At 36.5% G+C, this 27,981-nt stretch overlaps 1 protein-coding gene across 3 annotated transcripts in view; it reads right to left on the reverse strand.

Moving 5' to 3' along the window:
• The window catches only part of PARD3B (par-3 family cell polarity regulator beta), a 401,316-nt gene that overhangs the window by 159,351 nt on the left and 213,984 nt on the right, over nt 1-27,981 (reverse strand). For 2 of the 3 annotated variants that reach the window (XM_082763760.1, XM_082763758.1), the window contains exons 14-16: nt 26,130-26,229; nt 23,986-24,101; nt 12,395-12,439 (exon numbers count right to left, since the gene is read on the reverse strand). In XM_082763760.1, coding sequence (XP_082619886.1) covers nt 12,395-12,439; nt 23,986-24,101; nt 26,130-26,229 — 261 coding nt within the window. The remainder of the gene's footprint in view (nt 1-12,394; nt 12,440-23,985; nt 24,102-26,129; nt 26,230-27,981) is intronic. The other variant, XM_082763759.1, reaches the window with a different exon arrangement.

Raw genomic sequence — 27,981 nt, forward strand, 5'->3', positions numbered from 1 at the left:
ACCGATCATTGTACTTATTACCTGCAGGTAAAAATGATTGGAAGTTACACCACCACAAGTAATAATAAATGCCAAGAATTGGGTGAGAAAAAACAGCCCTAATAGAAGTGCAAGCACAAGTTAGTGATTCCCTCACCAAATAATAACTAGACCAACAACGAGCTGATGATGTATTAATGGCTTGTTCTGGAGAAAGCCCAGAATACCCTGGGTCATAGCTAACTCTGTTTTGAGTAGGACACTTGTCTAGATACCTCCTGAATCTTCTGTCCCAATTTGAATTCTACGATTTTTGCTGATGACACTAAACAGGGAGTCAGTGGCAATACGGAAAAGGATGAGCACATAAATTGATAAAATAAATAACTGATGATGAGTGAAGTGAAATAAGAACAGTTTAAAAACAAGGTCACTTACTTTGACACAACAAAATAAATTTCTGAGCTAGCTCAGCTCCTCAGTAAGATGTATGAAACGACACTAAGCTGTGACAACTGAAGTAATTCCACTAGAAAGAAAGAAAGCCTACTGCATCTGTGATCATATTTGTTCAAGGAAGATTTCAATGTGAAACACATATAAGGATGAGTTACCACACCAAGTGATATATTTAACAGGCAAAATTAAGGCTGATGAGAAATTTCATCTATTGAGACATCAGGTGGAGAAAGGGTGGGGGTAAGCAGTGGTGTATTTCCAAAGGTCAGCATGGTGCCATTGCCATCATCAGCTGGTAGCTGAAGATAACTCAAGGAAGTGCTTTCTACTCTTCTGTGAAACGCTTCCTATTTGGGCTGCCACTATATATACAGCAAAAACTCTCCCACTCTTCTATTATATCAGAAGAAAGAATTCCAGTAGGGCACTTAATCAGAAATGATATTCTGGGTACTTTTGGAGTGCTGTGCAGGGAAGTGCTAAGTAGCGTTGCTGTACTGAAAGACCCACTAAAAATAATGCTATTTTATGAGACATACAAATAACAATGTAATTCTTTTCTTCAAAGTTAATTTCCGAACCATATTGCTGTGCACAGCTTTTATTACATGAAGATGCACATTAATAAATAGCATCAACAATTCATTTTATACAATACAACCTAATTTCAAATGCTATGGAAGGTAAACACTATACTAGATATTATTCCAGAAGCGAGCAGGACTAGAAATATCAATTACTGGTAGCTACTTTCAAAATCCCTCTTATTGATATGGCAACATGACAGAAGTTTGAAATTAAAATAATAATTGAAAAAAAAAACACTAAAAGGGGAAAATTATAAATGTTTCCCTGTCTATATACAAGCCTCAAAAGGTAAGGTAACTGGTAAATACATGGTACTACAAAATAAAAACAAACACCACAACCCCCAACTAAGACAACAGTTCAATCTTTTGTGGGGTATGTCATTTTCAACTTGTGGTCGGCCAGTTTAACCATACAAGAAAGTGTCCCCTACCCCACTTCAGCCAACAGCTCATTTAATTCACAGCTCTTCTTGCTACATCTCATACTCCAAAATGCAAGTTAGAGGGCCAGATGTATTATCTGGGAAGTTTTCCAAATTCATTAACTCCTTGGCACCAATGACTTCAGGATGCTCTCTGCCAGCACTGAATATTATGCCCTGCAAAAGCCCAGCTCCTGGAGGGAAAGGATTAATAAAATGAGGGATTCGTCAGTGTCTGTTGGTCTTTTTGGTCACAACAAGCCACTAAAAGAACCACAGTAGCTGCCAACACTGATCACAGCCAATTTCGCAGTACCTAGTACTCTGAAGGTCTTTCCTAAACATCTGCAGATCATTTCACCACAAAGCTTGAAAAAAGTGCAGACAGTGTTTGAAGGAACACAAAACCAGAGAAAGGCCTGGCAGGAAGTTATAACTGCAGAGAGTGGTAAACATGACGCAGGCGCATTACATTTCCTCTGTACTTCCTCCTCAGTTACAGGAGATGTAATCTAAAGCAACTCATTCTGCCTTCTGAAGTGGACGCAGTCTTGCTGCCAGCTGCTAAAGGGCTGACGACTGAAGAGCCTTACAGGATCCCAGCAATGGAGGAGACCTGATGGATCCACTTGCTGGTTTCAGCTTTATTCTAAGGGCTAAGGAGAGTTACATGAAGGAAACCAGCCAAATGTCAGTCATATAGCCACTTTGATGGGCCGTCTCTTCAGATGCCATCACCAAAAAGGTTGTCTGATTTGAAGACCAATGTACAAGAGGTCCCCACAATTTTAAATAATGAAGCTTTGCTGGCTGCTGTGCTTTACTTTAAATCTCCACTGTTTGAATAGAAAGCACACCAAATTTACATATGCTTTACATTTCCTCAAACTTATCATTTCTTACTCTTTGATTAGGATTAACGCCAGCTTTCGTGTTTTACATTCTGCCATCTGCAATCACTTCAAATTTAGTAACAATCCTTATCATCGCCCTGAGTATATTCCAGGATCCACAGACTCCAATACCTCCAGTTCTAATAACCACTTCTGCTGAATAGTGATGCTGTGAGACTGTCCTAACAGTTATACTACCTCAGCTTTCAGAGAAGGCTTTATTTCTGCCTGGTATAGCACTGCTCATATAGACACATCCACTGTATTTACAAGTTCTCCCACCCTTACATCAGAAACAACCTGAAATATGACAGTTGAAAACAACTTAAAGCAGAAAGTTTCAGCTAATACACGAAATGTGGCAGGTTCAGCACCAACAGTCATAGGGAAAAGTATTGCCAGATTTCAGAAAGAGAATGAATGCCCCAAACAGCCTATCTCTGATATATTATACCAGCACCACACTGTTTGCCAGAGTATTTCAGCTTGCAACTACAGACTTCTGCAGGAATACCTTCACTTCAGGCCACTGCAAGCTGACACAGACCACAGGAAGATAATACTATCAGGCCTTACAGTAAATAGACACATTCCTTATAGTTATTAGAAGTCTGCACCTCTATTTAATTTTATGTGACTACAGCATTGTTTGTTTGCTTGTTGCGTTTTTTGTTTTGTTTTGTTTTTATTGTTGTTGGATTTCTTTAATCATCTCTTGACTTGCTTCACTGAATTCTGCACAGAACAATGCTCAGAAATATGGACCAGCAGAAGAAATAGCAACTGTGAAGTGTAAATGTTAAAATACACCCACAGTTAACAAAGCAGTATGTTCAGAATCACTTCAGAAAGCAGAGGGGAAAAAAAAAAAAAAAGGAGGTAGCACTACTGCAAATGCACAAGCACCTTGGCTGGAAAAAATTTTGTGTGTTGGATTTTTTTCCTCCTACAGTCACTTCCCCCTCTTCTGTATCATACAGCAACTATAACATCGGAGCATTAAATTTCCCAGGTCGCATTATACAAAGTTTCTGTCCCTTTCTCTGCCCCTGGGATGAGGAATACTCCCCAAGGAAAAAAGGCTATTTACTTTGCAACCCCTAGATGTCAACAATTCACACTGGCTAATTCATAGTTCTCATACCGCTACAATGTGATGGAAATAAATTAAATCTTTCACCTCTTTATTTTTAAAGATTGCAGTTTGGGTATCTGCCAGACCAGGCATTTTCCTCTGAGAAAAGACCATCATTACTGCCATGCAGATTTTCCACTCTAAGTTTATCCATGTGGAAGAAAGAGGCATTCCTGACACCCAAAATTGCTCTCCAGTATCTTGGTTTAATGCTTTATGTTGCAGCTCTAGCTGGCATTTCCCTAGCTATGCATTTGCTGGAGTGCTTTGTGTAGTTCCTAACCACAGGAACTCTGAATTTTCATTTCCTGGGGGTCAAATTGAAATACCTGTCTTTGGTACGTTTTCAGGGCACAAGCTACCTTCACAGAGAAGCTTGAGTTGTTCAGGACTTTTAGGTAGATGTATACGCACTTCTGTCCTTAAAGTGGGAACATGGAAATGACTTTAACCTAGCTTTTTTTGTCGTCGTTTTGTGTTTTTGTTTTTTTTTTACACCACTTCTGTAGTACAGATGCTGGGTGAGGCAGTGAAATAAAGGATTCCACTGAATCTATGCTTTTACAGTGTCATTTTTTCTCTGCTCCAGCAGCTTTCTGTGATCACCTGGATCACCACACCCAATCCCAATGGTTCCAAAGGAAAACCTTTCCTCGTTCTGTCAGAGCCGCCGTCTTACTCTGACTGGCACTTAGGAAGGCTTTTCCTTGCTTGTCAGATTCAACTGCTCCCCAGGACAGCCCAACCACCTCTCACTCCTCAGAGGAGGGCCAGATGCAGAGCACAGCAGCCTGAACACAGCTAGAAAATGGCCACAGCCCTTTAACCAGCAAGTAACAACACATGGCCAAAAATACACAAAACCAAGTTTAGCTGGCCATTAAATACATTTCTCTTAGTATATAGAAAACTCACTTTCAGTTTGAGTCTCTATTTCTTGTCTTGAAGACTAAACTTGCTCCCCCACTTCTCTTCTTTCAGCACAAAGACATCTCTGAAGAACTGCAAATCTTCTTTCATCCATGCTTTCTCCCTCAGATGCATCTCTCTACCACCTCCCACCCCAGCCAACTTCCTTCAGCTCAGGCTGATCCCAGGATCAAAAACAGTCAGCTACGAAATCGCTCTCTCTTCTCCAGAACTTCCTTTTCCTTGCTCCCTTGGCTAAACCAGAAGAATACTGTTCTTTTTTTGTAGAATTATTTCTTCTGCTAGGTAAGCTCCCCACAACAGCTCACCATGGAATTACGAGAAGAATAATGCTCACACCGGGGGGAAAGGGGCAGGAACACATGGCCAGGCATTTATGAATACAAAGGTATCATGGGACTCCTCATTTGGAGACAGGAAAACATTAAATCAACTATGCTATGTTATAAAACCTCTAATAACACACCCTTGGCTTTGTAACCTTGCTGCAGTTGTTCTATGTTCAGCCCTGCTCTAGATCCTAAATCTCAGATTGGGGGAAACAGGTTTCTCCTGTAAGTTTGTTGCTGCAGGCAGCAGCTCAAATCTATACACTTTAATGACTGCAGTTCAAAGAAAGATCAACGGGCACTACTCCGCCGTATCTTAACACAATGCACACTAAGAGTCGGTCACAGAACACAAAGATAATTCATAAAATTGAAAAGAATAAATGATTTGATTCTTACAATTCAAAGATGAGACAGCAGGGATGCTCTTCCTTTTGCAGAGGTTTATTGACATTTTGTATTCCCTGTTCCTGCCACTGAGAAAGCAATTGTATCCATGGTGAGTAAAAAAATACCACCTCTGTTTTTATTTATTTATTTTTAGATCCCTGTAAATTCGGCATTTGAATTTTTTAAGGGTATAGCTTAATGTGGCAGATAAGGCGATCTACTAGCCAGGTGCCCCTGAAGGGCACAGTTCCCATGTCCATCCATTTGCAGAGCTCCCCTTCTGCTGGCATGGCAGCTTGCCTCTCTCAGAAGAGTGGTTCAGGGAGGTAAGCCCACTTTTTCTTTCTTGTGTTAATTATTGCCTGGTTTAATGCTCTCAACAGCTAAGCTGTAGGACTAGAATAAACGAAATAATGGGAACCAGGCAGCTGAAGGTAGGTGGGAAGGTGACTAAATAAGTCTCTTTGGACATCAGCAAGCTTCTAGATTAACGCTGTAATATCAAACTGCACCCTCAAGTGAGGGATTTTCTTACTTTTGTATTTTTTGTATCAACAGTTGACTTTCTCAGGACCTAACATAAAAGGGGTCACAACAATCATCATCACACAGCTAATAAAGTCTTCAAAAACAAATAAAAAATATCAAAAGAAGACTTACAGCTGGTGAGTTACTGGGGGCACAAAACAATTCCTCTCAGAGAAGAAGTGATAGCTTGTTTCCTTCCACAGAAGAAAACCATCTAACTAGGTTATCCTTTAGAGCTGTTTATCAGCCGCACAGGCCTGGCAGGCAAGAGGGACTGCAAAGACAGCCAGCCTGGCATTCGGAAAGTGTTCCAAATAACAAACTGCTCTTGACTCAAATCCAATGATACAACAAATTCTGTTAATTTGGAATAATTGTTTGAAGTACAAGAACTGAAGTGTTCAGCCTTCCTTTTCCTGGGTCAATGAAAAATCCAGCTTCTCAAGCAGGAGTGCATACAATTTGATAGGAGAAAGAGAAATTGCTGTATCAGTCCCCTTTTTAATAGCCTCTTAAAAATGACTGATATCTGGAGTGTCCAGTTTGAGCTTCTCTTGCTAGATCAGAAAATATAAGAACTCAACAAGAATTCCAGTGCTGTTTTCATCTCATTTCAATATGTTTTCTTATCTCTGACAGGTTAAACTACACAAAGTTCCAACAGACAAATGAACATTTTTCCTACTAAACATTTATACTTTATCCCTAACACTGTATACACTAGATGAAAAAGTTTTCTCAAATTCTATCTCTTAAGAGTCACCAGCACTCCCAGCACTAGCCAACATAGATCAGAACAATCTGTAACACGGAAATCATTATATACATAAATATAAAAATAAAATCAGGTCCACTAAAGAAAGGGTAGTAAAGCCATTTTGGCATAGAGTAATAAGTACGTTAATGTTATCTTCCTGGTTTCATTAGACACACTGTGTTTGAAAAGAAGACAAAAAAGATGAGTAGGCAGAATTGAGTAAAAGCTGAGCATTTTAACTCTAACAAATACTTATAACCCACAACTACTTAATAGATTCTCTGTAACATCTTTGACTTCAGACCTTACCAATTATAAGTACAGAAGAAAACATTAACTCTGCAAGTGATGTGCAGGGAAAAGGAACCTTATTTTTTGTTTCTTGGCTGCAGACATGAATACAGATTCTCAGATGCCAACAACTACTTTGGAAATACACGGACCAAAAGAATGCTTTGCTTGCAGTATAATCATAATTACTACCAATAACAGATACAGGCTAAAATAATTATCTATGAAGAGAAAAAATAAAAGAATAAAATTCTTTTGAAAAATATTTCCAGCAACAGATCAGCAATCTTAATGCATACCTTAAAGATTCAAATCTTAGAGGAACATGGGATATGGGTAACCCACTGCACTGAACCACCACAGAAAGATAGTTGCATTAGTTTTGTGTCAGTCAAGCTGAAATAGTGCAGAGCTCCACATTGGTTGAATTATGGGAAAATCACTTTGTTCAGCTTCTGGAGCTGCCAGAGTTTGCTTGCCTCCAGTACCCAAACCAACACCTGTGGGTTAGGTTTACTGTACCTGCTAAGGTATCCTGTGGTCCACAAAGCAGGCTATTCCTCATTCACACTTGTAAGAATGATTGAGATAGCTATATATCATACTCTTATTATCAAAGAGAAACAAAATGAACTAAAGCCAGCCTTTTTCTCCTCTCACAAATACAAAGGCAATTGTCAGATTCTATATGCCACAAACTTCCAGTTAGTGGCATGGTCCATGTCTGCACAGGCACTTCACTTACATATGCCAGGCAGCTAAGCCATTTGCACAAGTCTTTTTGACTGGTGGGGATTGATGTAGTTACTATATAAATCCTTGTGAACTTTGTATTAAACCCAATGCCCCCTTTGGAAAGCTCAGCTGTAATGACATTGAGAGCTGTGAGAAGGCTTATTTAATAAAATTATGAGATTTTTCAGGAGGAGAGCAGAATGCCACTTCCTTAGACACTCTGACATAATTGTGTTACCTGGAAATCAAAAGCCAAACAGAAACCAAACTTGATGCAGTGGCACTAGTCTCATTCTATCCAAACATGCCCATGCCCATCCACTCAGCTTTCTGTAGTCCCTCCTGTTCTCATTACTAGCACCAAACAAAATCCTTAGTTAAAAGAAATCATTTTGTGCAACGTAAGTATGCATAAACCACTGGATTTTGTTTGTGTCCCACTAGCTCAAACTTCGCATGATCCTTCTGGTTTAAAAAGAAAATTTCTCCAGTTTTACCTTCCTTTTTAAATCTGAACTCAAACTGCAGCAATAAGGTTAGCTTAGCACGTACACATTTATCAGAACAATCTCCAGCATGCTAGATCCTGATTGCATCAGACCCTATCCTGTCCCTGTGAAAAATAAATCCAGTTCTTAAAATCCTGTTGTTTTTATATTTGCAAACTTACCAGTGACAAGGCATACCTAAGGTTACTAGAATGGAATAATCTACAGTATGTAAGTTTTATAACAGCTCTTCTACTCTCACAAACACTTCTGAAAAATGGTTCTGGTGTTCAAATATATCAGGCACAGTTTTCAGGGGTAACCCAGAGCCATCCTGCAACGGAGGCTCAGAGCACAGATGGGGATCATCCTCTCTTAAAGTCAAAGGGAAGATTTAGTTCTATAGTTGTATGGATATAACCTCAGCGTCACAAATTTATTTAATTTACCAATGCAACCACAGCTTTCGCAACAGTCAGAAGAGCCTTTCTTGAAGGTAAGGATGGGACTTAATCCATTGCACTTTCCATACCCAATCCCAGTGGGTCATATAAGATCTAGCAATAACCCTAACTTTTCTACCACTGCTGTCCTAAACCATGACATCTTAATTGTCACCCTAGCCTTAATGAAACTACAGTAAAATGTATCTAGTACAGAATGTATCCTGTCATTAAAGGATGCAAAGATGCACCAAGAGCTTAACCTACTTTATTCCAAGCAAACTCCGGTCCTAATCTGAATCCCGTCTGAACAAGAGCTCAGTTACTGTACGAAGCACCAGTGACTGACTACCAGAGAAGCCTACCAGAGAGTCGGCACTCAACCCTCATCAAAGGCCTGACCTTGCAGGATTAAGCTACATACCCACCTCCTCAAACCTTCCTTCCCAGAACACCGATCCTACAGGCTGAACCACAAGCAGGGTAACTGCAGTGGCAGCAAAATTTACAAGGGGCAAAATTTGACCAGATGCATGCTTCAAAATACCCCACTGGACCTTTTCCAACTCAGATCCTAACCCTATTCCTTGCCATATAGCATTAATTCAAAGTAGCCAAGGACTCAGCTTGGTGACGGAGCTATCATACATCATTCAGTCATACCTGTACCAACCTGTAGCCCAGTGACACGTTCCTTGCATAGCAGCCAGCAAGAAAATAAGATCTTCAACTCATCTTGTCTCAGAACTGTCTCCAAATATAATCTGAGCCAAAAGCATGGTCTAGTGACATTAAAATAAAAATAGGAAAGCTTTTTTGCCCATTTTGCTAATTAATATGTCAGAGCTCATAAAGAAAGACTCATCAGCTTTTCTCCAGCACTGCATCATCTGAAAGAGCTGTGTCAGCAGAGACCTCAGCAGACAGTCAATACATATTAAAAGTGTTCTAAGCAGTAATTCAGAACAAGAAAATAATTTTGGAAAAGAAAATAGCTGTGAAGAATTCAGTATTCTCTTTCAGTATTTGATATAAATCAGGTTACACGTGACATAAAAACAATCCTGCCCTTCGCTAGCTGTCCTGTAATTGCTTTTCTAAAATGCTAAGAGTTCATGAAAAACATAACTAATATTCACTGATTTTTCATTTCCGTAAGTTTTCTCTTTTGTAATAAAGAGGCACCACTTGCCTGCTTCTCATTCTCATTACTGGAGTTGTGTGTAGGAAATGCAGATTCACCATTGCTAAGCACACAGGTAAATTACAAGGGGGAAAAGAAAATCCTCCTTACAGGATTCAGGAAGACAGGATGCCTTCCACACACACTTTGATTGAACTCTGGTCTCTTCCAGTACGGGGAAGTAAGCCACACCAACACAGCATTCCAGTGCATTTGCCAACAGTAATATGGAAAGCGTTTACAACACTAAGAACGTCTGTGAGTTTTGCAGGAGTCTTCATCCTCTGAAAGGACAGGCCAGCTATGGGAACCAGAATTCACTGATTCTTTTCTACTGCATTTCTTCTTTCTGTGAAGGTGAAATACAAGAACAGTTCTCCAGCCATCTTCCCAAAGAAAATGTTTACAAGTTCAGGCTGTCTCCAGACATGCTTCTAAAATCAGATCTATTTTTTAAGGGAAAAAAATATGGAACTGCTGCTTGTTGGTGCAATATATAAAAAGAAAGAAAGATGGGACTAAACTACAGATCCTTTTAATGTCTCAGTCTTCTGCAGAGTTGTGATAACACTTTTTGAAATTAATATGTGCTACCAACTCCTGAGCTGCTGCTCAGTAACATGTAATATGCAAGGAATGCAGTAACTATAACCAAAAGCTGAGACTAAATGCTTCAAGAGCCACTGCCCCAGAAGGAACAGAAAGGTTATTTCCCTAGAGAGAATTACTCAACTGTGTATTTCATAGAACAAGTCATGTCGAAGGAGAGAAGGGATAATTGCATTGATTGTCAGTAGGTGATAATTAATTCTGTAGAGAAATATGTTTAATTTCCTTAAGTCAAGAATGGGATGGAAACTCTTCTTTATGTAATGAGAAATAAAGTGTTTTGCTCCCAGCACAAGAAACTGCAATATCTCCCTTGGAGCTTTCTTACAAAAAAAGGTACCTACAGGAAGGCAAGGAAAATTGTTAGGAATGAAAAACATTAAAACGGTAGTTCTGCAATGTGATAAAATGCCACCAACATGCATATACATGTAGGATATACAATTCCAAAAACTGTACAATATAAAAGGGATCAGGTAAACGACAAAAAAGTTGAAAGTACAGCTTGATTTTGGATTTTGAAGGGATAGGAAATGGAACATGGGGGAGAGGGGAGGCATAACACACACTTTTCAACAGTATTTGAACAGTATTTAAAGTGGACAGAACCAAGAAAATCATTCACACTCTATCCTTCTCAGAAGTAGCTAGCTCCTTTTATTCTAAAGGAGAATAATAATAAAGAATAATAAAAAAATAAAGTCACAAACTGTAGGATACTTTGGCTCTATTGCTAAGGTGATCACTGATTTCAGCCTATTGAAAAAAGATTTTAGCTATATTCAAGAAGTCCGTGAGGAGTAAGTAATGCAAGCAAGCTAGAAGTCAATAAGCATGGGTCTACATCTTCATATAAAATTATTAGGTGTCTTCAAATAGAAAAATTTGGAAGCCAGTGTTTTCAATGATCTGGAGAAATGTGCAGAAGAAAGATCAAATGCTGTTAAAAATGATATGAAGCTTAACATATCTGTAACAACTGACTGCCAAAGAGCTGTGATCTCACCAGGTTTCCTTCCAATATTCTTTGATAGCAGTAAATTCCACTGATCTTTGGAAAACTGCATGATATTGCATGTTTATAGTCTTTTTTCTGCATAGGAAAAAAACCAAGGGCAACGCCCTTAGCTTCTCCTAGTTGACAAGATGATTTCTTTGAAGCTTTCACATTCCCAAAACAAAAAGTTGAAAGAAGTTTCTTCCCCCAGGAGTTACAAGGCATATGAACTACCCCTTTATTCAGAAAGGGAAGCCAAGAGGTTCACAGACTAAGGAAAGAAGCCAAAAGAATGTAGAAAGAATTTGTCTATTTTTAAGTTCAGGAAAAGGTCCTCAGATAAGGAAAATCCACACCAGAGAACTACAAGATAACAGAACCAAAGGAGGACACACAGTTGCATACAGAAGGAATACGATAAACAACCAGGAATCTCATATTCGACCTTCCTTCACATGAATTCAGCTTTTTAGTTCTATCAAAGGAGTGGAAAAAGGCAACATGCAATAATGCAGCAAAGGGGCAGCCAGAAACTTCGGGGCTTTCTAACAATAGAAGAGATCGCTGAATAACTTGAGTTTTCTAGAAAGTTTTCAAGGTTTCTCATGTCAGCTTATCTGTGTCTTGTGAAAAACTGCAGTCTTATATGACGTTTCCTTGAAATTTTTATAATAGAAGAACTGCAAGTTGTACAGCACCATGGTGTGGTTTGTGCAGGTACAGTAATGACAGCAGTATGAACCTTTTTTTTCTCATTTTTTGTTATGACGGCCTAAAAAGTTTTAAAATAATCTACTACACAAACACAGTGAAAGGAACTATGACCTTTTTAAATTGTAGAATATTTTTTGTATTATCTTCAATGTTTCTGGTAGTAGAAGTGAAACTCAGAGCAAGAAGAAAAAGTAATATTTATGTTTTTCAAAATTTATATTGCTTAAGTCTCCACACTCCACAAGACATGTTGAACTTGCCCTGATTTGAACCTTTATCCTCTGTTTCTGACACCTTTACTGAAAAAATAGTTATAGTTCTTCCTGCAAATGACTCATCTACATACACTGCCTGGCACACTGCAATCCCTAATTAATCGTTGTACAAGCTGAAGTCAGGCCATACGAAGTAATACCTTAATTTGCAAAGCTAGTCCCCACTGTTTCTGTAGGCTGATTTCATTTACTGCCCATACTACTTTAAAGTTGCTGTCTCTTCCTCCAAAATAGAAGAACAGTTTACCTGATTTGCATCCAGCCAATGAACCAACTTTGCTTTCATCTGCCACTGGGGGAATAAAAGAAAAGACACAAAGATCAGAAACTTATTTAAATTCACAAGCCTTTGAAACACTGTCAAATAATTTCAGATGCGCAGCATCCTAAATCTTTAAATTACAATCATTTGTAAAAATTCTTTCCCATCCCCCCAATCCATCTGGGGTGCTTCAAAGTCCACATACCTGAATCAAAGCCCACTGAAACCAATAAAAAACTACCAGTGGTCCTTGTGGATTACAGATCAGGACCTCCGCACTTACACACTCAAAACTGAGTTGTCAGAAGAGCAATTGCATTTGTAAATAACTCATCTTGCCAGACAAATTATGGGGCATAGGAGAGTTGTAACATTTTCAGATCAAAGACCTCAACTGGTAAAAAGAATCCAGATGTGGAAACATTCCCAACTGCAAGACATCTCACTGACTCACAGGACCATCTGCAGACAATGAGGTCTCCAAAAAGATGATCTTTTGGAAGGCTTGCATTTTTATTTTTTTTTACATTATGATTTATTTCTATTTGCTAATCATTCCTGTGTAGAATTTCACATCTTATAAAGAAAGATGTTTGCAGTAGTAACAGTTTGCAGACTAGCGAACAATTTCTGAATGTAACAAAAATTGTAATTTTTCTGTAGTTCAGTTTATTATCATATATCTCATGAAAATAATTAAAACACTTTCCCAGAGGGCTGAGTGGAAGAACCAATCACTATTTCTTAAAATGAATTCTATGCAAAGAAATGGTGCTAATGTAATGTAAGGGATGATAAAACAAGCACAGGAAATGAATGTTAGGCTTGAAAGCTTATCCTTCACTGTCTGCCCAAGCACTCCCTTATATTATGCCTTAAAATGTGATTTCTTTATATGATAAAATAAATTGTCAAGTCATACCAGCGACACTATAAATATGAACATACACAAGCTTTATATAGTGGTCACCATAAAAACTTTGCATACAGGGTATCTGTAATGGTAAGGGAGATGCTATTTTCTATCCAGGGAAAAGCTGTGCAGTAGTTATTAACATTTAGAAACCGTTCCTGGGAAAAATATCATAGTAAATGTTCTTTTATATTGCCTCACTTTTAGGAAAGCTGATTTTTTTTTAATTTTATTTTTTTAAAGCCCAAACCCAGTACCAGATTCGGGACTGGAATCGTGGAATCCACAACTGGAATTGTGAATCAATACCTGACTGTTTTATCTCCTCTCCACCTTTCTAAGCTGATTGTCAACCATTTCCTCATCAGTAAAATTGACATAGTTACATAGTTTAATGATGTTGAGAGAGACAGATGCAAATAAAGTAAGACGAAAGTAAGACTTTGGCATGTTATGCAGAGATACTGCAAGGCAAAATATCAGTGAGGCTAGTAAAAATTAAAGGTGGTTATGTATTCCTTAGTCTTTTAGCTTTTCCTTATTTTTTTTTTTTTTTCTTTTCTTAGTCTTTAGCTTTTATTCTGGGTTTTTGTAGCACCTGGAAATGACGGTAACTATTCATATCCTTGCTATGCAGTTTAACTGATCCTGTAACTCAAACCAGAAAAGGATTTTCTACAAGGACAGTTCAAAATCTTTTTTGTTCCTCTTTTCCCCCAAATTTACCTCTAAGGAGAACACGAAGTTGTCACAGAAAACTTTACCACCAAAGGTTAACATTTTGACAAGTTATGATTGTGTGAAAACAAGGGATCATAATGAAAACTGATATGCAACCTTAATTAGAATAGTCCCAAATGTCAACCACTATATTACACAATGATTACTTGGAAGTAAGCTATGTTATACTACATGGGAGCTTGAAAAATAATAGATACCAATGTTCACAGCATTTTTTTAAACTATGTTGATGATTGGCTCTGCCTGAGACTAAGTTTTATATTTTTAAGAGGGGTAAAACCATCTGACTTAATCATACTTTACACACCACCTTCAGATGTAAACATTAGATTTTAATACTGGAGGAACAAAGAAAGAATAAAATGGTTAAAAAATGAAAAATAATCTTACCAGAAAACAAGGATAGCATTATGCATTTAAACATACAAGAATTGGGAAAGAAGAAAATTAAAGATTTATATAGTGGTGTGAGCCTTCCATATGGTAATTTTCATTTCAGGAGGTATTACCCTTGGGCAGTGACTTTGAGGATGGTCACCGTTCATTAGACTGAACGAGTGGCACAGACAGGTCTGCTGGATGAGACTTCCACTCATTAGTATCCCCCTTCCTCTGGGAACAAAGAAAAGATGACAGAAAAGAAGGAAAAGGCTAATGGGAGATAATTGCTCATTTCCTTCAACTACCTTATGTATGTGTAAGTTGAAAACTTTGTAACTGAAGACTTTATATAGGAAGTACATTAAGACTTCTTGTTCCACAAAACGGTATTTGAAAATATTTCTCCTGCATGATGTTCAAAATTGATGCAATTGTTCAGTAACACCAGAAGTAGTACTTCTCTGGCTGTCCTTCCTGGTTTTGGAAGAAAAGTTCCAGCTAGATGGAAATTTCTTTAAGTTTATTCTAGTGTTGTTTTTTCTTTGCAGAAAGGCACCTGAAGTATTTTAAACAGGGAAAATATACTGTCTATCTTTAACACTAAAGTAAAACAAACAAACAAACAAAAAAAAAAAAACACAAAAAACTTGTTGTTGCAACATCAAAAAGTAATTACATTGCAACTAACTATGAACAATTTCAGCTCAACAGGATCACATTTGGGAATGCTCAGTGCCAGACTGCAGTATATCAGGAAAACGTTTATAACAAAATTTCAACTGCAACTATTTTTATGGGAACACTGTAAAGACTACGTATTCTTAGGCTAGAATTGATGCATGCAACGTATTTAAATAAAAAAATCTTGGAAGGATCAGTGCAAGAGAGTAAATACATTCACAAAGAACCTTCTCCTTAACTTGTAACCCAAACAAATAGGTTATATTTTTAAACATCCCTGAAACTCCAGGTATGTTAGTTCATGAAGTTTTCAGTGTTTGTGAGCATAAAACATTCTATCTCTTTTAAAACTAACACCTATAATTTAGGAGCTGCATTTTTATCACAGAAGCCAGTTAGATACTTGTTGTCAGTACTTGAAGTAATTACTGAAATGAAAGTGACTGAAGTTCTACAGCTATTTAAGAAAAGCACAGACATTTGGGTGACTAGCAAAATCACAGATTATGTAAAATGAAGTATTACTAAGACAAACAAGTCTCTCCAGCTCATAGCAAACAACTGATACTTTTTTCCCATGCCAATAACCAAAAGGTTAAAAAACTGTATGTCAGGAATAATCAGTTGTATTAGAACGTCTATGGTAATATTCCCAAATGCTGTTTCGCTTTAAGAAACGAAGTCGTAGTATTTAGCAACAGTAAAAGCAACCACAAAACATCCACATCCTTCCACCTAATCTTTTGATTGCCATTTCTGTACCCCACTCAATATAACTAGTGCAGCAATTTTATTTCAATTGTGGGATTTTCAGTGGTTTAGTACACAACAGATCTTCCGCACTGCCTCAGAAACAGTTTGCATCTAAATACTGTCCAAGTTTACCTACAGGTCAAACTTGTTCTGAACTACTGTTTAGAGAAGTGCAAAGCAATGCTGTTGTCATCTGTGACAATCAATTTTCTTCCTTTCTCCCAGTACAATCTCTGTGCAATTATATCATTTTTCCCCAAACAAGGAGTCACTACTATTCACAAGATACAGGGCACTAGTCTTCAACTCAGTGCCTCATTTCTGAATGATTAGATTTGCCACATTGCCCAATAGCTACTTAAAGTCTTCTAAATGTGTGGAAGTTAATTGTATTTCTGTTGAACAAACTGAGACATACGTTTGAAGACCAACTACAGTTCTGCACTCACAAAAGAAGCAAAGAAGGACTTTTTTATTATTATTTTTAAATTACAACAAATGGGGAAGAAAAAAAAAAAGTGCCTAAAACATCAAGGAATTTCCTGGAGAACAATTTTCCATTATCAGTGTGTATGAAGTGCACTACAAAATGTCTTACAATTAATCAATTAAGAAGGGCTGTATTCCCAAACCACATACACAAATGATGCTTCTGTGCTTTTTAGAATCTGCCAATTTCTGTGGTATAAACAACACATGAAAATAAAGCAAGGCAACAAAATGGTCACTGCTTTTTCCAATGCACTGTATCCATACCCAGCCCTTTCAGCATAATGAAGGCACTGCATCAGCAATTAATTTTAGTCAAAGACACTGCCAATGACATAATTCTCCTGCCATATTTATTTCCTTGGTGAAACATTCCCCCTTCGAGGAGTGGCATAAATTACTCACAGAGATTGTGTCAGATCCTGGCTCACAACCATCACTTAGAAAATGCTGTTAGCTGTTCTGGGGTTTCATTGTAGTACCGCGTACAAAGACCAAAGACCTGTTATTAAAACCTACTGAAGCAATGAACTGTGCATAGTAGGAAGGAAAATCTTGCACAGTCTTAAAATCTTTTCCTTCAACAATTCTCTCTATTCCCCTCCCTAGCGATGGCAAAACTTTACAGAAGGGGCCCATCTCTCCAGTTCTGCAGTCTCCTGGATATCCAACACCTACGCATTCCTGAAAGATTTAAAGTCCTTGATAGGCTCCTGTTCACTTCAGTGTTGATCATTTCAGCAGCGAAGCTAGCAGAACACTTGAACGAGGATTAAAGATAACTTTTATTCACATGGTAACAAAGGTAAATCCACTCAGCTTGGTGTCATCCACAGGCTTGCTGAGGGTGCACTCCACCCCAGTATCCATGTCACCACTACCTCCCTCTCACCTCTGTTCCAGTGAAACTGTACAGGGCTAAAACTGATCCAACTCACCCAACACACATCTCCCATATGTTATTCTTCTTCCACACTCCTATGGTTAAACCACAAGTTCCTAGCCTAATCTGTTATTATTCACTGATTGAGAATATTGATGCAGGAAAGATTTAAAATGAAGTGTTCTTAAAACTATTTTGAGATTAAGACTTCTTTATCATCTGTATTTTCTCATAGCAGCTAAATATTAACTTATTTGATATTTTCTACCTCTAATACTTCAATAGTGCAAGTACATTAACAGATCAACTTACTTCAAACTTAGACTAAAGCTGTGTAAGAAATTACCACCTCAACCACGTGTTACCATTTTCCCAGCTCCACCACCATCACAGCTCATGGGATGTTCCCAGTCAGCTCCACAGCAAACTTTTTGAATCCTGAGAGGTTTCTACAAAACCAGCCAAATAAGTTAATATTCCCTCCTGTCCTCATCTGTTCTTATGTCACAATTCACCTTCCCCTCAAACACATCACCCCTGATTTGTTGTAAAACTTTGTAAGAGAAATGACTTTGCTAAAAGCCTTTCTTGTCACAAAGAATAAAACAATCTAATTTTCAGTTCAGTCCCACTGTGTCCCTCCATTCATTCCCTACTTGCAGGCCTCAAGAAGAAATTTGAAAATTATTTAAACCAAGAAAACTATGTGCTGTGTTCATTTCTAAAAATTTGTTCTGCAGAGTAGCCTTGGAAAACAGGTATCTAATCTGACAGTACTATGAAGTTGTTCATGACATGAGCTAGAAAAACTTTAGAACGTCTCCTGGCCCTTGATCCCAAAGACAATTACAGCCATACACATTGCAGGTTTTCCTAAACCTATGACATTTTTCTTTCTGAAAAGTCCTCTTTAAGAGTTGGTTTTTTAAATTGTTGTTAAAGTCCAGTAGCGCCAAAAAGCCTATTAGAATTCTGAGCCATCTTCTCAACATTCATGTTCCTATGACCTTAACTGGCTTCTAAATGCAGATCTGAAGTTGGTTCCTTACATACAACCTGGTTAACAACACAACAATTTTAAAACAGCGTGCCACTTTTGAGGACCTACCAAAATGCATTCTTTTAATTGTACTTGAACGAAATCAGTGCTTTAACTGAAGAGCAATATCCATTAGCTCTGCCTGGTTCTCATTTGGTTACCTTTTGAGATATTTATTTCAATATCCAAAATTGTGAATAGAATAAGAATGAACTGGTTCATAGAAAACTGCAAAGGTAACAGCTAATAGTACTGATTGCATTTTCCACATCCTTCTATAAACACTCGTTTCTCTTTGTTTTAAGGTGTTTTAAACCTATGTACTGTTATCTAATGCATCCCTCATTAACAAAGAAATGAGCATTTACTTAAATAGTGGCTTCCTGGCAGAAAACTCCATACCACTTCTTGCATATTCACTTGCTAATTATTCTTAAATACACAAATGAAGTTGGCCGATATTTTCAATAAATATGCTCCAAGGTTAAGTGATTCTGAGTATGTCTAATTATGTTTTAGCAAATAATATTTCACTCACATTTAAAATCAAGTAAAGGGTATTTCCATTTCTTCAGGCTTTAATGCTTAATCAGTTAAGATCTATGGGTTTTTGCTTTTTATGGGGAAAGAAAGGTGGATTTGAGTAGTACCTTGGGATACTGGTCATGGGTTATTATAACAACATCCTTAAATACAAATCTACAAAGCCTGAATTGATACACAACAAAATAGTTATATACTCATATGATTCAATTTCATGCTGCTTCAGGTTAAAACAAGCCACACTTTCATGTGTTTGAATACAAAGCCCATGGCTGTAGTTTTTACAGTACATTTCTGCATAGACTAAATCATTCCTGTGCATAAAGATTTACGGAAAATAAGGGTATTAGAGATAAATAATAAAACACCTTTTTTCATTTCTTTTTCTTTTCCTCTTTCTTTTAATACAACAAAAATCCATATTGCTATTTTTTTCCACATAAATTACCTTTTAAATACAGTTAAAAGAAAGAAAAAACACTACTGAAAATGGGTTCTGATGAGCGGTTATAAAGAAGTTATTTTCTAGACAACCAATGCTAATGTACAGGAAAATGTGTGCACATAGAAGGAAAGGGAAAATCATCTTTCCAATGACTTGTATAGAAGCCATTGATTTCTTCTTCTTCATTTTCATCTGCCATTAAGTTTCAGAAAAAAGCGTACCACTTATTTGTGGAGTGGGAAGGCACAATGACACATGTATTTCTAGCATTTCTGCATTTGTTTTGCTAGTTTTTAACACTATGCTATAAGCACAAGTTCAAACTTGGCAAGCAGCCTAAATCTAATCAGTACAGGCATGTAATCCAAGCCAGACTTTGGCTGGCCCTGCACATATTCTTGAAATCATGGTAAAAGGACACTTATTTTCCCTGCTAATATATTCAAACACCATCACCCATAACATAAATTTACACTACCAAATGGACATCTCAAGTGCCACGATCAGTAAAAGAAAACATGTGGCTGTGCTCTTCTGTCACCAGTTCAGAATAAAAATAGACAAGGCAAAGAAAAAGATATACCATAAGACACGGGTAACATAACATAAGAACTAACATAAGAACTCTGCCAGTGATCCAGAAAGTGCTGTTGTTATCTCAACACAGCAGCAAGGAAGAACACTGGAACTTAGAGCTGATATGGAACTAATCTGTATCCTATTATCCTGAATGAAGCAGTAGATTTTAAAAAGACTTAGGTCGCTGACTAAATAATGGATGCTAAAGCACAGAACCAGTCACACTGCAACCATTCCAACTGCCTTCATATACCTGGTACAAAGATGTCTATACAGATGATGTAGGATTTTCTGCTCATACCTACAAAACCAAATAAAGTATCAAACTACCACTACTATTACACTACCACAGATCCTTTGTTTATATATATTTTTAAAAGATATACTACAACAGTATCACACACATACCACTGATTTGTTTATAAATTGCATTCAGGTGAAAACTAATTCATCTACAAATAGAAGTTCTTCAAATACATCTCCAGACATTGCCGATTTTGGATTCATGTGATTTGTGAATTTAGCTATTAAGGTTCATATAACTCACGGCACATGCATAACAACACAGAACCCTGCCTGAACAATCAGCTGGTTCATATCTTCTGCTACTGTCCAACTGCTAATCAACAACACAGATACACAAACAGTCAATAAACTAAACCATTTCTTCCTATTGGTGAGTAACCTACAGCTTTTGCTGCATGTGCCAAGTCCCTTTCATTGTTAGATTTGAGATGTGGAATGACAATAAATTGATGCTACATCTTAACTCTACTGCACACTATTTGATCACCCCTGTTTATATCCTGATACTATTCACTGAGGGTACCAATTTACAATTACAATAATTATTATTTTGTAAACAGATATGACTGGAAAACAGATTAAGCGCTCAAAGGTTTCTGGGCCTAAAATATATAGAAATGAAAAGATGAACATCAATTTTAAATGGGTTTTCATTGTAAATTTGTATAATTATAGACTAGTCTTTACTTAACGGATTTACTTCTTGTGCATGCATCAACCCTGATCAAAACCAAAAGATCCTTACTATATAATTTCATTAGCCCCCTAATTTAATGAATTTAGTATATTGTCATGAGGTTTCCAGTCTGTAGCAATATGTGGATTCTCAGTGCTTGTGTTAAAAATTTTCTGTTAACTGCCTTTGATGATCCTTCTGAGGATGCTGTTGTATAATCCATGCAATTTTCATCTCCTAACTAAGCATCTAATGCATTACATGTATACACATATTTCAAGGTAAAGTACAATGTTTCATAAGTGGATAGCAGTACAAATTTCACATTTATGCCCCCATATTATGCTAATTCTGTTGTCTACAGAGTTCAGGATCATATTTTGGTCTAGAGAGACCCAAGTGACTTCTGGACCTTGTAACCTTAAAGACTGACTATGTCTTCCCACATCGGTGGTGACATACAACTCAGACAATTTGTTTTAAAAGGAAAGAAACTGAATTTAAGTCACATTTTGTAAAGTCTCAAAGTTCTCCCCTGAGACTTCAATTCTGTTATTTTTCTGTTCATCATATTAGTTTTATTTATTTTGGAAGGGGATTGGAGACCTTTAGAACAAAAGAAAAGTAATAAGTGCACAGCATCACATGACAAACAGAAAAAGGGGGGCCTAGCAGTTATAAAACCATTTTCAGATAGCAAAAACTTCCTTTGTTACCAAATCCGCTACAAAATTCCTCTGTGGTAGCCAACAAGTCATTCTCACAACCACATCTCTGGATCTGGAAGAAAAAGACAGCAGCACTTCCCACCCCTTTTGTGCTGGCAAACATCACACTGAAATCAATATTGGGTACTTAGCTGAATGTTGGAATAAGAAGTTACTATGGGTCATGACTGTTGTTAAATAATATGAAAAATATAAAAGCAAACTAATATATTTTCCTTCTCCAAAAAATCTATTTTGAGTGTGCATTATACCAATACTCTATTTGAAAGAACTGTTTTAGATACCAAATTATTGGAATTTTATTTGCATTAGAAGCATTTATATTGCAGTTATCTCATATTTTCATATTTCTTTTCCCTTCACCTTTCCAGACTAAATAGGCTTCTGCCTAAAATCTTTCTTAAAGTGGAAAGTTGAGCGAAGTGTTTCACTGCTCACTAAAGAAGGACTGCAAAAGGTCGTAATTTCATTTTTCTATTGGGTAAACAACTTATTCCTGAAATGCTAAACTCAGGTTTCTTACTCAGTCTTTTTTTCCCAATAAGTAACTAGCAGCCTTATAAGAAAATGATTACATGATTACAGTTGGGCCCATTTCCTTAATGAAATAGAAAAACAGAAATGAACCAAAAAAAAAAAAGTAATAAACCTACCTTCAGAACATACAATTCTCCCACATCATCATATACGAGAAGGATAAAACATTACCATTTCTAATCATTACCCCTTTTGTTTTTTGTTTCATTTCAGAAGAGGTATTTTCAACAGTTACCATCTGCATACAACATTTTTACTTATTTTTGTAGACATTAAGGATATCTACACACTTTTTTTTTTTTTTAACCATTGATTCAGTAAATCGTGTAATTCTTAAAGCATCAGTTGTGCACGTCAAGAGCAGTTGCAGATCGTTTATACTCCTTTGAAACTTACAATATAAATGAACAGATCTGCAGAAAAGGAAGTACAAGTTACCTGGTAGTTCAGAACATGCTCTGAAGTGCATTCCCATTGCCTAATTTTACACTGCTGCTTGCAAACATTCTATCCTATTGACTTAAGGGGGAACTGTAAATGAGCCTTTCTAAAAATAGGCCATAAGGTTGAACAATATTTTTTCTAGTTGACTGTATAAGTATATATTTTGACTCAAGCTTGTAAACTGATTTCTTTGTTGAGTATGTACAGTATTTCCATTCTGAAAAAACATATATACTAACACATTCTTTGTCAAAAGGGTGGAACAGAACTGCAAAAGGACTCATTTCTGGTCTGTTCATGCAGTAAATTTAAATGTGAAGTTTTTTCTTCCTTAAGAACTTCTCAAAATGGATTCTTATTATTTGTTAATACAACAGGTATTAATCCAACGCTTTAGTTTCCTAACACTCCATTGCAGAAGCGCTTACATTTTATGATGCATTAAAATAATATTGCAGCAATGAGACAAAAATCAGTACCAAAATTAGGTCAAATCAGAACACTTCAGGAAAAAAAATACCAACAACAAAACGGTACCTTGAAACTATGTAAGAAATTAAACAGTTTCCATTCATTGTCTATAACGTCTGGTCCAACAAAACAGAAATCTGTTATGAAACACATCCTAATGACGGCCCTCAAAGTTACTCCCTCAACACTTTAACTTGAAACAGAAAGATAAAGGATGAGTGCCACAAAGAAGAATTAAAAGGCAGAAGACAAACTTACTTGGTTTCTGATTCTTTGCAGCTTAAGAATCTCATGAACTTTTCCTTGAACTACCATCAAAACATGACTCACTTTTCAACTGCAATAACCCTTCAATCTTTCACTCACCAATGTTTTACCAGTATTGAAAGAACCATTTACTTTCTGTTTTGTCCACCCTGCAGGATTTTCTCCACAGCTTTGATAGGTAGAGGGGACCATAACCTTACCACTCTTCAAGCATTTGTAAAGATTTTCTGCAACGCTTTGATTTTTGTCACGTGTGTTTGTCATTGTCAATGAAGACATATACAGCTTGTCTTAGGAAAGTTAGCCTTTGTCCACTGCAGTTTTGTAATCATTTATATTCTATATGAAAATGACTTCTGTTATTGCTGTTTTGCTATATTTTTAGACACACAAAACTTGTACAACAATTCTTTCTGTTTTACAAAAGCTCCCTCCTTTCTGCAGCTAAGATTTCAATACAATGGATAGAATGTTCCTTAAGAAAAAAGAAATAAACCTTTATTCAGTTTAATAGAAATGGTACTTGCAATTAGATGCTACAGGAGACAGACCATTGTCCCCGTCACTGCAGATCCTCTGCAGAACTTACTCCCTGATGCTCCCTGATGTTTGTGTTTAAGAAACAAAAGCAAGAAACAGAGATGGTGCAGATGTGCTGAGGCTAAAAAGCTGACCTGTGTGTCACCCCACCCCTTCTTACCCAGATCCATGCTTTTTGAGGCTTTCAGATTAATTGATTCAGACTGCTTGGCTGGTGTCAAAGATCTGAAGTTGATGTGCTGATCTGTTAAATACATTGCAGAATTTGTGATAGGGCTGCAGGAAAAAGAAAAAAAAAAAAAAAAGTAAAATATTTAGGCACCAGCTCAAATCACAAGCAATCTAATTAAAACATGCAATATATATGTTTTTCTTCCTCCAACTGCTTGCAGCCATGCATTTTAAAATCAATAATTGATCCTCACGTTTCATTTCTGAGACTTAGCACCTCTAGTCACTTGTTCTTCATAGCAGATGCAAATACAAATGTAAATGCTTAGTGATATTTGCTGCTTTTACACAATTCATATTTCATTTAGCAGAAGAAAGGAGAAACATACAAGTACTTGCTAGGGATTTGTGTGTATGTGTTTTGCTAGTTCCATTTAACCATTACATTTTCAAATAACATGTTACAAAAAGCTGGAAAAGATGTCACCCATGTACCTCTTTCAAATCTACTTCTTCCACTATCTAAAGCTGTTTTAGAAGCATACAGCTACCCACCTCTTCTGCAGATGCTGGAGGTTTTATGGAGACTGCCATAAAACTCTGTAGAATCCTAAGGTATAATGCGTGGGTTTTGTTTTTACTTATTTGATTTTATATCAAGTTAGGCAAATATATAAACATTTAAAAATTCTACCTGATTGAAAATCAACATAGCTTTAATCTTTGAGGAGTCAAAACACCTCACTGAAATGCATCAGAAAAATTCCACATCATTTTTCAATAAGAAACAGTTTTCTTTTCTCTGAAAACAAAGATTAAATTAAAAAGATTTATTTCTGAACTATACAATAACAACAGATTTTTCAGTGTCAAAACATTTCCTCCATTTTTTTTTTTTCCTACTAAAATGAATTTTCTGTGAAATATGCATGACTTTCCACAGGAATTCAATTTTGGAACTTTTGTTCTGAATGGAACACCAATACAACACCGGGAAAAAAAAAGTCAAGGTGGGAGGAAAGACCTGTAAATACATTATCATTTTAGTACATCATTATCATTTAAGGGAATGTTTTCACTCCCATCTTGTTGAAAAATTGGCAACTGATTCTAGCAAACAACTGTAGTTGCAAATTCAGTACAAATTTCCATTAATCTATATAGAATTTTGTTTGTTTACCATGACATACCTACACACCTGCGAGAGCAGAAAGTATGTAATTACTATAGTAAAATTACTGTCTGTTATTATAAAAAAGAATAATTCAAGGCATCCATAATAAAATATATGTACTCATATATGTACTCTTTCATTCTACTTGCAGTTGGTCATTTAAAGGCTAGTTTTTAATCACATCCATACACACAAGCACAGAAGTATACCTATGTTTTTAGTTGAAAAGTATACTCTCCTCATTTCATTTAAATAAAATAGTCACGTGACTATTACAAATGTGAACATACACAAAATGAGTGAAGTGTTCAATGCTGAATTTTCCATACTAGGTATTAAAAGTATGATAGGCTGAAATAAACATTTTGATTTGTAACCAGTGCTACCTGAGAGAATTCCATACTATTAGACAAAGTAGCATTTATCTGAAAAAATCTACCCAACTCGTTTATAACTTGTGAAGTGTCCATTGGTAACTTTTTCACTTACACTTTTCAATGTTCACACTTACTGAAACTTCATTTTCAAAGCTCAAGAACTTCTTTGGCTGACATGCCATATAACAAGATTTCGTTTTCTACAAAGTGAATTTGGCTAGGACTTTTAAAACTTTAAGAGACTTCAGGCACTGCATCTATGTATAGCATCCATTGGTATAATTTTTAATTGACTTTTTTTCTTTAAATTTTGATTATGTTTTGGGATTATTTTTGTCTTACTGAACACATGCAAGGTATTGCAACCCCACGTATCTTCAAGAGGAGGCATAACGCAGCTTATGAACAACCAAAATTAATAAAGCGCTGAATACTAGAATAACATCAATATATATTAAAGGATCACATGACTATTAAAATGGTGGTAAAAATTTTACAAAATAACGAGTGATTTTAAAATCAATTAGAACTATTATCACAATCAATTAGGGCTGTAAATATTAAGAATAGACAAAGTCCAACCTATGATTATAATCTTCGTTCAGCAAATCCTCTGTGGGATGTGGTGGTAGAGGTGGAGGGGTTTCATTTTCACCACTGCCATGATCAGACACTGGCAACTCTGAAATTAAAAAGAAAGGGTGTCTGTGTTAAAAAAAAATAATAAAATAAAAAGCACAGAAACAAGTACTTAACAACAGTTCATTGATCAATGACTGGACTGGAAGGCCTTAAGCAATTCTGAAATGACTCACAAATTATTCAAATCCCTAAACTAACTAAACTAGAATTAAAATCATACCAAGCAGAAAATATATCCCTTGAGATTTCCTGAAGAGCTGATTTTCAGATTTGCATATGCATAATTAAAGACAAATACAGGGAAACTTCGTGCTTATAGTGAAGTTGAGTGCATTGTTTTACTCCATTTGAGTGAATTTTCACTTCTACTGTATATCTGCACCCTCACTATTTCTAGGTTCTTGATTTCATTTCTTTTGACGGGGAGTATTTACCATCCCTCATGTATAGAAGAGAGAAGAAAAATTTCTGTTATCTCCTGACAAGACAAGAAGGAGGGTCTTTCTGAATTACAATCCTCAATTTCCTGGTATTAAGGCAATTCCTTCCTTACCTCTAGAAAAGACATTCAGTTCACACCAGAAAATTACTTCCAACCAAGAAAAACATAAACTACTCAATTAAACCACTCAGTGGTTTGCTAAGCAACAACACTTACATACCTGAGGTATTTAATATGAGTGCTGTGCTTGCTATAACCAGTTCATTATTGTCTTGTAAATTCACGCCTTGCAGTATAACAGGTCAGATCTTATAAGGAGTCCCTAAGTTTTTGTTTTTTTTTTTTAACATAGAACATGTCTTCAACCCTCCTTCTTTTCTGTGAAATTTTGGATACTTCATTCTTAGTCTTCAGTGGCAGATAAGTGATTTAACAATACCTACACATTGTATGTTCACAACCTGTTTTGTTCATTGTATATGTTGCTAGATTTTTTTGCACAATCCTATCTGAAAGTACTAATGTGATTTGAGAGGAAAATGGTTTAGAGGGAGGGAACTAAGCTAGACAACAACAGATTATATTTATTACGTAAGTGCACTGAAGTTGTTCCCTAGAATCAAACCAGTCAAATAAAACAAACAAAACTATGCTATTAGCTCAAGGATCCTACAAAACAGCAAATTCCTATTGGCTGGATAACCTGTTCAGGATCAGAATGCTATGGAATAGTTCAAAACCTTTGTCAGGAAAAGTGAGAACATCATCATCAGAATAAAGGGAGGGTGAGCGGATGAGATGAAAAGTTCCAATGGGATATTAAAAAAAAAAAAAGGATTGTCAGCCTGACACAGAAAACGGATATGCTACCCAACATACATGCACACTGAATAGTTGCAATTAAATATTTTTTTCTGGTTGCAATTTAAGGACAGGAAACATGAGGAATAAATGGCAAGTTCTCAAAGTAAAAAGAATATTTAACAAAGGGAAACTCGAACTGTACAAGGTAATTAAATGATTTAAAAGATGAAGCAAATCAGAAGATGAAAAAATGTACCCATGTAAAATTATTTAGACTTGCCCAAAATAAGCAAACTACAAAGCTCTGCAAAAGCACTGCAGTATATTAAGCAAGTAGGAAATAAAATGCAGGTGAAATTCATGTCAGTGACTGCAAAGTGATACACATGGGAGTAGGAGAAAACTCTTGACACATACACAAAGGCTATTACATTAGCGATTGCCACTCAGGAACAATACCTCAGAAGTGGGCTGGATCATTCTTTGAATATATGCTTAGGGAAGTAAAAGGCAAAGAAACATTCGCAGCCTTAAGAATAAGTCCAA

This window comes from Aythya marila (genome assembly GCF_965140915.1).
Source record: "Aythya marila genome assembly, chromosome: 6".
Lineage (NCBI taxonomy): Eukaryota > Metazoa > Chordata > Aves > Anseriformes > Anatidae > Aythya > Aythya marila.